Genomic DNA, 12,329 nt, shown 5'->3' on the forward strand with positions numbered 1-12,329 from the left:
CCACATGGTCTCTGTCCTCTCCCCTTTCTCTTTGTCGTGCATTAATGGTGACACCAGATGGGAAGTACTCTTGGCATGCTTCTCATCCTCTAGGTGCATCATTAATGTCTATAAGAATGCCACTGTCTTGGCCCAGGGCCCAGGGCCCTCAGCCCAACCTCCTGCTTCTTGATAGGAGTCTTCTGTTGCTCATCAACTTCCGCCCTTTTCCTGGCACTCCTTGGTCTGCCACCCCTGTTGCCCCTTCTCCACCACTGACGGGCATGCCACATCCTTTTACCCCTCCTTTCAACACCTTCAAATGTGGCAACCAGCTTCACCTAGATTCTCAACTTTCGCTTTGCTGTTAAACACTCTTCTGGTATCTGTCTCCTTGAAGACTTTGACCTTGACATTCTTGCTGTCACTGAGACGTGGTTCACTGCCAGCTCTGTCACTGCTTTTGACACACACCTCCTTGAGGTCTTCAAGATCCTCTCTAAGCCCAGGCCTAACTGGTCTGGAGGCGTAGTGGCTCGATCTTCCTTGAATCGGTCCCTGCTACTATCATTCCCACTTAGACCTACTCTTCCTTCGAATGCTTCGTCTGCAGGCTTGGTGTCTCTCCAACCCTTTCATTGACTCTCGCCACCATCTACAGGACCCCTGGTCCAGTCTCCGTCTTCCTCTGAGTGGTTTGACCCCACCTCTTTTCTCCTTGCCTCCACCTCCAAGCTTATCCTCCTCAGAGACTTCAATATTCACCTCGACTCTCCTGATTCGGCCACTGGGCTCTTCCGCAGCCTCTGTGACTTTCTTTCCCTTACCATTCATCCCTCTGGTCAGATGCACTCAGCCAGACATACATTGGATGCTTTCATCTCAGCAGACATCCCCATCTCCATCCCACTCTCTACACCTCTCTCCTGCTCTAACCATGCTCTCCAGTCTTCTCACCTCAATCTCTTAGGTCCCCCGGCTAAGCCTCTGCTTGCACGGCCAGCCTCCTTCTCCGTCATTCGACCGATAAGCAAGTGTCTTTTGCTGCTTTCGCCGCCACTTTCTTTCCCCTCCCACTCCTGCTACAGACTCCCACACTGACTCTGCCCTTGCTAATCTTAACCTTTCTATCGCCAATCTTCTCCTCTCTATCAGCAACACCCTGGACATCCTTGCCCTTGTCATCAGGATACACATGAAACCTACCTACAAGCGCAGCATCTGGTATGACTCGCAAGTGCAGAGTTTCTGAGTGGAAGTGGCAGCATCAGGCACTTTGTCTGACAGACTGGCCTGCCGCCTGGTCCAAAGACAATACAGACTCTCCATCCGCTAGAAGAAGATGGCCCATATCCAAGCCTGCATTGCTGGGGCTACTTACAACACAGGCAAACTGTTAAAAATCTGCAAGGAACTCGCCAATCCTGACGCAGTCTCCACTTCTCCCTTGCCATCCCTGTCCCTCTATACTTCACTGGCCTCCCACTTCTTAACCAAAACTCTCTCCTCTACTTCTCTCCCTCTACCCCAGCTCTCAGGCCTCCCTTGGCCTCCCCCCTCTCCCCTTCCCTCCTACTCTCCTCTTTCTCACCCATTGCACTGCATGCAGTATCTAGACAAGTCCTCTCCATGAAAGTCAACTCCAAAGAGGTGCTCCCCTGCTCCTCCAGAACCACCAAGCACAACATTGCCTCCCTTGCGCCACCCGTGACTGTAATCACTCCTTTGCCACTGCCTCCTTCCCGCTACCCCTCAAGCACTCTTTTGTGCATCCTCTCTGCAAAAAGACCTCTGCTGAGCCCTCCTGCCCAGCTAACTACCGCCCTATCTCCATTACCCCCCTTCCTGGACAAACTACTGGAGCAGCTGATCTCCCAACTGATCCAGCACACTGAGTCTATTGGTAGTCTCCATGACCACCAGTCTGGCCTCAGAGCAGACCGAGGCATGGAAACTGCTCTACTGAACACCTGTAAAGACTTGCTTTCAAATCACGATTGCAGCTCTCCATCGTTCTTATTCTTCTGGATCTTTCCTCTGCCATCGACATGCTCAATCGTGCCACCCTGACAAATCGCCTCTGTGACATCATTGGTATCACGGGTCTGGCACTTCATCCTTGGCATTAAGTGCCTGGCACTAGACTGGTTGACCTCTTTCCTTTCTGACTGACCTTCATAAATTCAACTGGGCCCTTTTATCTCCCCTGTCTCACACTCCACCTGCGGTGTCCCTCAAGGCTCTATCTTCTTGCTGTGGCTCTTCAACATCTACCTTGCCCCTCTGGCCCACCTGTTCTCCCCCTTCTCTCCTCACTTCCAGTGTTATGAAGACAACATGCATCTCTCATTCAAGCTTCCCTCTACTGCCTCGTCTACCTCCTCTCTCATCACCGACTGTCTGACTGCAATTCAGGCATGGTGTGCTGCCAATGATCTCTGCCTTAATGCCAGTAAGACTGAGATCCTTCTCATCGGGACCCCAGTTCCCTCCTTCCCTCCTACCCTCTGGTCACCCTCTATGGGTCCGCTCCCCTCAACCTCTTATGAGGCAAAAAACCTTGGTGTCCTCTTTGACTCCTCCCTCTACTTCTCTCCTCACGTCAAGGACCTTGCCAAGAAGGCCCACTATTAGCTGCACCTCCTCAGAGGCATTCTCCCTTTCGTCGCCGTCCCGCCAGAAACTCATTGTCTCCAGAGCTCTGGTCCTTTCTAGGCTGGACTACTGCAACAGCCTCTTACTCACTATTCCTTTATACTCCCTTTGCCCCCTTGAACTAATCCAGAATAGGACTGCAAGACTTATCCTTGGCCTCAAGTCCAGGGACCGCATCTCTCCACTGGCTCTCGGTTGCTGCAAGGATCAAGTTCAAGATCCTCTGCATCACCCACAAGGCTTTCTGGGCCCTGGGACCCCACTATTTCTAACTCTTTACCCCTAAATACCTCTGTGCTAGAGCCCTTCAGTTTTCTTTGCTGCAACTCTCTGCAGATCCAACGCTTCTGCAAGCAGAGAGTGGGGGTATATCTTTTTGCTCTGCAGGAGCCTCCCTCTGGGATGGTCTACCTGCCCCTCTCAGGCTTGAGCTGTATCTCCTTAAGTTCCGGAAGCTCCTTAAGACCCTCCTTTTCTCTTCCTCCTTCCCTTTCACCCCTCCCCTGCTAACAACCCTGTCTGCTGCAGTGACTGACTGCCTGGTTTCCCTCTGAGTTCTACAGGGCACCAGCCCCCCCTCCCCCGCCCAGTCCAACCCCCACCCCATCTCGCACTTGGCCTTTGGACCCTCACCACCTGCACCACATGCAATCCCTGGCACTTGCCCTCCTTGCCTCCCCTAGCACTCGCCTAGCCTCTGTGGCACTTAACCCCACCTTCAAATACTCCCCTTTATCACTTGCACTCGCTCCTCTTTACCCTGCACTTCCCTTCCCACCTTAGCACTTCGCATTTTGCGCAGACCAGCACCCCCTCGCACTTCTTGTTACTGCACTTTCACGGTCCAAATATCACAAGGCCAAGTAGGACAGTTATTGTTCTTTCTCCTTTGTCCCCACCCCCTTTTGTCTTGTGGCACCTTGAAACAGCATTTGTATTGTATTATAAATTAATACCTGTCCGGCAATGGGTACCTCAAACCTCACATGTTGTTATTTAAGTATAGTATAGTCTACTGATAGTAATAAAATGCTGATTACGCCTCATTTTACTTTGTGACCCCGTCAAGTGAGTTCTGCCCCCCTTTTTCTTTGTATTCTCTTGTCTTATTGTTCTTGCCATGTTGCTCCCCATTAATTCTACAAAAGCCAAATTGTGTATGCGGTTTGATTTAGTCTTCCAATTTGAATGTTTTTGTTAAAGACAAGCACACAGTAATTTTACTACTTTATGTTCTTAATGTAGGTGTACATAAGCAGTGTTTTCACCACGGTCCACCACGTGGACTACTTAATGTAACTTCATTCGAAAATGTTAATTTTGCTAAGCTGTTTGAATGTTAAAGTAGTAGAAATGTAATCCAATAACTTTTAACTAGCAGTTCATATTTTATTATTTACTGAAATTATGTACTCTGCTGTTGCTTTAATTCTTGAATTTCGTTTGTATTTAATTTTGTAGCACATGTCATCGCAAAAGCACATGGCCTTGCCATTTTGTCTGTGATAAAAGCTGGATTTTTGGTGACTGCGCGAGGAGGAAGTGGGATTGTAGTAGCTCGTCTTCCAGATGGAAGTAAGTCCAGTGTTTAGTATTTTAAAAGAAAATGAGTGTGAAGTATTATTTCTCCTTCATCGCAGCGAAACTTTCAACTACCAAATTTCTGTTTATTTTTCAAAATTGAGATTGATTTCAATATTGTCATTTCCATACATATATGGACATCCCATACAAGTTAAGACAGAACTCCCTTGCCCTGCTTGTTCAGATGGATGTAAAGAATGAACCCTGTGGACAGATTTTGAGAGGCCACCCTATTCTGGTGAACAGGTATAGACACTAATGTCTAGCAAACGCCTATATGGGTAGTATGACTGACCAGCAAGGTTTAGATTTGAGAAGTGTGAGAGTGGTGAAAGCTTCAGTTTAGCACTCTCAGAGCAATCTTAATAATAACAGGTTAGGCAGAATGTATACCAATAGTTATTTATTTAGGCCATAGACCTGCTCTTAGCAATGAAAAACCAGGCGGAAGTAACAATCTAAAACATGCACTACTAAATATAGACACATTCACATATGTGTGCTCTGCTAAGCGCACAAACCCTTCATTTTTTGGAATACAGTTGGAGGCATTTTAGAATACTGTAGAACAGTAAAGGAAGTAAATAAAAAGAACCATGTAAACATCAGTTAAATCCCTTGAAGCACTACTATGGTGAAAATAGTCAAACCCCCTACAAAGCCTTACATTTGAGGGCATTAAAGTGCTTCCCTAGTTGGAAAAGATGGGGCCTACTGCCCTGGAGTCACAGGTGCCAGTTCTCTTCAGAAGGCTACAGAGTGAGAGTTGGTAAAGCCATCAGGCACATCAGTCTCAAAGTTAGATAGCAATTGAAGAAACGTTTGTAGCAGACCCTCACCCAATCCAACCATCTTGGGGGAAGCCAAGTGGAGGATACTTGACCAGAACCCAACCACTACCGGCCAAAGCACGAGAGTTATTATAAGGACTTAGACACTTTGGAGATGGGGGCAGTAACCAGTATGTTTAGTTACCCCCTGTACTCTGATGCACTCAGGGACCCCGATAGAAGTTCATGTTCATGAAATCGGTGTTCCCCTTTTCCCATTCTTTCCTTCCGTTGAAGGAAGTCAGGGGACTTGGGTGCAGTGGTGACTTTTGGCATCTGGTTTTGGGGTACAGCATGTAGTGGTTCTGTGCACTAAGTAATTGTTTCTGGACACTAGCCATCTGGACATCTCTACTGCACTGAAGAAAGGACCACCGTTTTGGTGACTGCCAAGACATGATGCAGGTGGTGATCAGCAATGGTCATGCTGAAAAAATGGCGGCAGTCTACCCTCATGGCAGAAACCAACTGCTAGGCCCCTCTTCGTGGTGGAGAGCTGCAACTTTAGGCAAAGGCTTCTTGCTTCATAAGCCGAGGATCTGTGGAGTCTATGAGGGCATCTTGGAGTAAGACACAGACAACAGGTTCAAAACAAACACTTTATTAACTTAAATGTCAGGATGGGTAACCGCCTATCTTGCCCTAGACTATGGTGGGATTTCCCTACCAAACCAAAACTAGGGAAAGTCATAGTCCACAAGTTAAATTTAGGAATCTGTCTGTGTCCAAAACCTATACTTGACCTCACAACTAATCTTATACCATGTGTAAAGATGTCGGCAACAAACAAAATAGTGTTCAGCATAAAGTTCAGAGCTTGGTCCAGCTCGCAGCTCCCTTCCCCAAGTATAGAGCAGTTCTAACAAAAGTCTTAGAATTGCTTTGAGTTCCAAATCAATACAGGATTGACCAATACTCGGGGTTCCCTTGCCCAAATTCCAGAACACAGTTCAAAAGACAAATATCCTGAGGCTCTGTCCTCAAGACAATAAGTAGTTCCAACCTCAGGGTTGCTTCCGGCAGATATAATTTTAGTATGATTTCAATATGATGGTGTTTCCCAATTTTCTTAGTGTTCTGTGCCACACTTGCACCCTATGCATATAGCTGGTCTTTGCACAACAAAATGTTTGTTGAAAATGACAGTTTTCAACAAACAGTTCAGTCAAATTCACCTTTTAAAGTTAATTTCCCAAAGCTCCATTCACTTTGGGTTGAAATGCATATTGGGTTCACTGGCCTTGGTAAAGTTGTATTCACTTTAGAGTTCATGGAGCATTGGCTTCTTTGAAGTAACAATTGTACTGTAGAAATAATATATGTGAACATTGCTTTTAATGTAAATTTCACTCACTTTAAGATTGGCACACAGTGTATTTAGTTAGGTGGAAAAGCTTCATTTCTTGTAGCATCTTCATAATGGTATTATTTCACTGCGGTATTAAAAAATGTGCAGATATATTGGTTTTCCATTCCGCATTCAATAATGCTTAAAGGTTTGCATGTAAATAACTGTTATTTTCAATTAACTTGGTTGTAATAAATGGTTGTAGATTGCTTTTAAATATGCCCAGCATGCAAAGATATTCGAAAACATGCTTTCAGCTGCACGCCACCTCTCTGTAACAAAGTATTCACTCTAATTGCAGAGTTAACAAATCTTATTGTTCGCTGGTTTGCAAGGATTTGAATTGGAGACCTTCGAAAACGTGTCTCACCATTCACACGACCACTCCGATACAAAAATATCCTTGCAAATAGGATCAAACACTTGCATACCAGGTTTCTGATTGCTTAAAAACTCACTGGTTGCTTTGTTGCGAGTTCCTGCAGCGAAGAGCTTCCGGCCTCCTGATCTTTGCTTCAGGACTCCACCTCCTGCTCCTCAAGCACTCCTGGGTCGGCTTCTGCCCCCAGGAGAACGAGCAAAAGAAAAAGGGGCAGCCTTTTGGCACAGCTCCCCTTTCATGCCTCTTTTGGTTCCACAGAGTTTCAACTCTCGGGCCACTCTTACCTAAACCATACGCGTGTTGCACACAAACACTCCTTCGCTGTTCTTCATGGCCTCTCTGCTGCAATTTCGCCACCACTGCTCCTGTTATATATATGTATATATACCTGCAGCTGGCTGCAGGTGTGAGTTCACAGTTAGCCCTGCCTGACAACCATTAAGGGGACATGCCTGAACTCTACTGGTTTTTGTAGTCCTGCATGAGAAACTCAGGGGAGTTGATTTGTAATATACCCTGAAGATGGGGGAAAGGGTTGGTTTGGTCATTATTAGGGAAAGGGGGGTACCATGTCTCTTCAAAGGTGTCATGAATACTACTGCATGGAGATTATGGGACCGATGGAAGTGCCGCCATAGATTGTTCCATCATGTTCGCTCCCGAACATGATGGCCGGTCTAGTCTTTTTCTTCCTCACTTACTACTTCTCCATGAGTCTCTGCCCACTTCCTCGCGTTGCAACTTTGTTCCGCTTTGGTTTTCAATGCTCGTGAGCACTTTCCTTCGCAATATTCCTTACCTTCTCCTGCTACCTTGCCGTTCTCCCCCGACGGCACTGTATTTCCTTTGTTTACCTGCCTCCTGGGTACAGCTCCTTTTCCTGCTTCAGCCTTTCCCTTGTGCTGCCATCCTTTGTTGCTTTGTCCCATCCATTCTGTGTACCTCCTCATGCACTGCATTTTCTCATTTTCTTACCTACTCCCCTCAATCTACAAATGCAGTTTTCCCTGGATTCTCACCATCTTGCAGTCTGGACAAATTGCATCTGAGAACAACAACTTCTTATGCCTTTTGGCTTTTTCCCGCCCTTGGAATAAAGGTTTCTCCAGCATGGGGTCTGGCATGGATTCACATGCTCATGAATATTCCCCGTCGTCAGGCTGGGAATCCTCGGTAAAGAAAAAACCAGTATCAGTTTCGTTTCTGATCTGTCTTTCGTAGTAATAACCAATCACTGGTCTCTGCGTCATACTGACCACAGCCAATGACTGCCCTCTACCTAAGCACCGCCTCTGGCAGCCATCTTCAGATTTTTACCGCACGTTCATGTGTTGGGATCCTCGTGCTATTGCTCTCGAGCGTTAGTGCTATTTTTTCGCGCTTTTTACAAAAAACTTCGATTCTTTCGGTCAAAAGAGCCTCAAGCTCCACCGATCCTACATCCGATCAACGGGGACCCGTGTCGGATTCATCTGTGCCCCTCAAGGGTGAAGATTTCGTCGAGCTACACTTCGGAGGACTCCAGAAGCTTCTCAGGCCCGGTCTCGGAGATGGCCCAGGAGAAGGGAAGCTCGACGCCCGGAAAGCTGTTCAGGGTCTGCCCTGGATGCCAGCTGCAGAACGTCTTCAAGGAGGACGAACACTCTTTCTGCCTTTACTGCCTTCATGAGGACAAGACGCACGTGGAGAAGGACTGTGCGTTTTGCGGCAACATGTCGGAACGGACCATGAAGGACCGCCATCAACGTCTCGCCAACTGGCTGGAGGTTAAGAGCCCGTCTGGCGAGAAGAAGAAGAAATCCGAGCGGTCTTCTAAGACCTTTGAGGGCGCCCCGGCGACGGGGGCCCAACATAAGGCCAAGCACCGCGAGTCCGCTGGCACCGGGAGCGCCGAACGGTCGGGCTCTACGGGCGCCAGGCAGGGTGCACCCTCCCCGGCACCATCAACCACGAGCCAACGCTCTGGGTCGGGTAAGAGGAAGGCCGAGCACCCGGCGAAGCTCCTGGAGAGGCCCCGGTCGAGCTCTAAGGCAGAGGAGGAGCGTGGCAGTGCCCCCTCCCTCAAGGATTAGGCGGTGAGCGCACCTAAGGTGGTGAAGGCCTTGATCCATCCGACCAAGCCCTCTATCGAAACGGTCACGGCGGCCCTGGCTCAGCCTGTGGTGGCTGCACCAGTGGTGGCGACCTCAGGGCCCAGAATCTCCCTGCCTCCTCGGAGGGAGTCTTCCTTTGTGCCCATCGATAGGACCCCCGTGAAACCCTCCGTGGGGAAGAAGAAGGGGGGGCAGGGCGTCGTCGTAGAGTCGGCCTCAACCTCAGAAGAGGAGCTGATCGAGGTCTTAAGCCACGGCCTAGGCGTGGAAGAAGGCCAGCCCGTCGGAATGGACCCCGACGCAGGTGACGACGACGACATCGTCGAGGATACCGACGGGGCCCCTGCTCGCCCGTCGGATTCCCCTCTGCCAGCGCCGCAAGACAACTCGGCGGCCATTTTGTTGGCCATACAGTCCTTATGCTCCGAGATAAGGACGAGGCTACCGTTACCGACGGAGGAACCTCTCCCGTCGGGGGATCCAGAACCGGGACCTTCTGGTGTTCCCCCTACCAAGAAAAGGAGGATCCATCCACCACCTCCTTTTCAACCGTCGCGCCCCTTCCAGCCCTCCTCCCCGTCCACCCGAGGGGATGATACGGGGACTGACACGGCAGCGACGGGTACGGACGACGAGGCATACGACGAGGATTTTCCGTCGTCGCCTCCCACCAGGGCCTCTCCGCCCGACGAGATCGGATCTTTCCACTCCATGATCTCCAGGGCTTCCGAGCTTTTCCAACTCTGCCCTGAGGAGAAGAAAAAGGAAGGCTTCCTTTATCAGCGGCGCGAGGCCAAGAGGAAGACGGTCCTCGCAGTGCCTCTGTTGGACGACATTTGGGATGAGGGCCTTTCCCTCCTCAAGAACCCTTCCACGACGCCAGCTAGAAGAGACCGGTACGAGAAAAAGTACCGGGTCCCGGACACGGCCCCCCTATGCCTCCGGGCGCAGCCTACCCCGGACTCCGTCGTCTCCGCGGCAGCCAGGAAGAAAGCGGGGGGGGGTGCGGCCTCCACATCGACTTCCCCGCCGGACGGCGAGGGAAAGAAATTGGATACTATGGGGCGTAGAGTCATCTCGTCGGCAGCGACGACGATTAAAGCGGCCAACGCCTTGGCTATCGTGGCCCGCTACGACAGGGAGCTCTGGTACAAGATGGCTCCCCTGCTGGATTTTCTGCCGGACGACAAGAGGGCGGAGGCCCTTGAGATCCTGCAGGAAGGTGAGGTGGCCTCGGACCACGCCATCACCGTGGCGACGGACATCGCCGACACTGGGTTCCGCCAGCTGGGCAACGGCGTTTGCCTTCGACGTCGTGGATGGCTCAAAGCTACGGACTTCCGGCAGGACGTCCAGACCAGAGTCCTGGACATGCCCTTCGACGGGAACAACCTGTTTGGGAAGACAGTGGACGATTCCCTTCAGGCCATCAAGGCGGATACGGAGACGGCCCGGGCCCTTGGAGTCCTGCAACGACGGACGCCCTTTCGGAGCGGCGGAGGCAAGGGCACCTCCAAAGGTTCCGGCGGCGGTTTCGCTTCCTACCGTCAAGCGGCCCGCTCGTCGTCGCAAGAGGCCTACAGAGGACGAGGCAAGTCTAGCGGACCCCGCCGTCGTCGCCAAGGAGGTCAAGGCGGCAAGGCCGCGTCCAAGCAGGATTGAACCGGCCGTGGGGTCGGGCCCCCACCGAAGCACCCCGGTGGGAGGCCGGCTGGCGGGCTTCGTCAGCGTGTGGGAGTCCATCTCCACCGACCGTTGGGTGCTGGACGCCCTGGCCCGGGGCCACGCGCTCGAGTTTCAAAGAAGGTGCCCGCGCGTCCCCCCCGTGGCCAGGAAAGAACTTCACGTCCCTCAACTTCCCTTCGGACTACGGTCGGCACCCAGGGTATTCACCAAGTGCCTTGCACCGGTGGCGGCGCAGCTGCGCCGCGAGGGGATTCACGTCTACCCCTACCTGGACGACTGGCTCATCCGCGCCAAGACGAGGGAGCTCGCCGTGGTCCACACGGCAAGGACCGTCCAACTCCTCACGGACCTGGGATTCTCCGTGAACTACGCCAAATCCCACCTGGTGCCCGCGCAAGTCGCACTGTTTCTGGGAGCGAGGCTCGACACAGTGTCCCTTCTGGCCTCCCCGTCGGAGGAGAGGACCAGGACCATCTTGGGCAAGGTGCAACGGATGTTGGTGGCCGACGCGGCCAAAGTGAGGTCCATCAAGTCCCTCCTCGGGATGATGTCTTCCTGCATCTACCTCATTCCCATGTGCAGGCTCCGGATGCGCCCGTTGCAAGAATTCCTGGATGCGCTCTGGATCCAGACGACAGGCAGCTTCGAGGAAAGGATCAAGCTCGACGAGAGTTTCCGACGAGCGATACGGTGGTGGGGCACCCGCGCGCATCTGACGGCGGGCATGGACTTCCAGACCCCAGCCCACCAGGAGACTGTGACCACGGATGCCTCCCTGGAAGGGTGGGGAGCGCACACCGAAAATCTGCACGCAAGGGGACTCTGGCTCCCGACGGAGAAGTCCCTACATATCAACGTCCTGGAGCTCCGTGCAGTGTTTTGGGCCCTCAGGTCCTTCCTTCCGTCCCTCAAGGGCAAGGTGGTGAGGATCTTCACCGACAACACCACCACCATGTTTTACATCAGGAAACAGGGCAGAACCAGGTCCCCAGCGCTGTCCAAGGAGGCGCAGGACCTGTGGCATTGGGCCGTCGCCCAAGGGATTTTTCTGGTGCCGTTTCATCTGGCAGGGATAAAAAACACCATCGCCGACTCACTCAGCAGGGAGCTGCGCTCGTGCCACGAGTGGGAACTACGGCAGGATCTGGTGGATCGCCTCTTCCGACGGTGGGGCACACCCCAGATCGACCTGTTCGCGACGGCGACGAACACCAAGTGCCGGAGGTTCGCCAGCAGGTTTCCCCAGACGAGGAGCATGGGCGATGCTTTCTCGTTCCCCTGGGAGGGCCTGTTCCTCTACGCGTTCCCTCCCTTGCCTCTGCTAATCCGGCTCGTCAACCAGCTCAAGAGGTCACGGTGCAGGATGATCCTCGTCGCACCTGCGTGGCCGAGGCAGATATGGTTCCCGGACCTTCTGGACTTGTCAGCGTCCCCGCCGATCAAGCTGCCGGCGGACGCGGATCTACTCTCCAGGGAAGGAGGCGCCATCCTCCACCACGACCCGAAGTCGCTGAACTTGCAGGCCTGGCTCCTGCAGCGCTAGAGTTTGGAGGATACGACATACCGGCCGATTGCAGAGAGGTTCTTGCAAAGGCCAGGGCGTCCTCGACTCTTAAATGCTACGGACACAAATGGAAGAGGTTCTCTGTCTGGTGCCACGCACAGAAGATTAACCCTCTACGGATTACGGCTCCCCAAGTACTGCTGTACCTGCTGACGCTGGCCAAAGCTGGTCTGGCACACGCGTCCATCAAGATTCATCTTGCTGCGAT

General features: G+C 51.8%; 1 protein-coding gene across 3 annotated transcripts in view; it reads left to right on the top strand.

Moving 5' to 3' along the window:
- The window catches only part of SH3YL1 (SH3 and SYLF domain containing 1), a 779,762-nt gene that overhangs the window by 159,096 nt on the left and 608,337 nt on the right, over positions 1-12,329 (top strand). For all 3 annotated transcript variants that reach the window (XM_069606061.1, XM_069606062.1, XM_069606060.1), the window contains exon 3: positions 4,096-4,209. In XM_069606061.1, coding sequence (XP_069462162.1) covers positions 4,096-4,209 — 114 coding nt within the window. The remainder of the gene's footprint in view (positions 1-4,095; positions 4,210-12,329) is intronic.

This window comes from Ambystoma mexicanum, chromosome 4p, assembly GCF_040938575.1.
Source record: "Ambystoma mexicanum isolate Mex_15411 chromosome 4p, UKY_AmexF1_1, whole genome shotgun sequence".
Classification (NCBI taxonomy): domain Eukaryota; kingdom Metazoa; phylum Chordata; class Amphibia; order Caudata; family Ambystomatidae; genus Ambystoma; species Ambystoma mexicanum.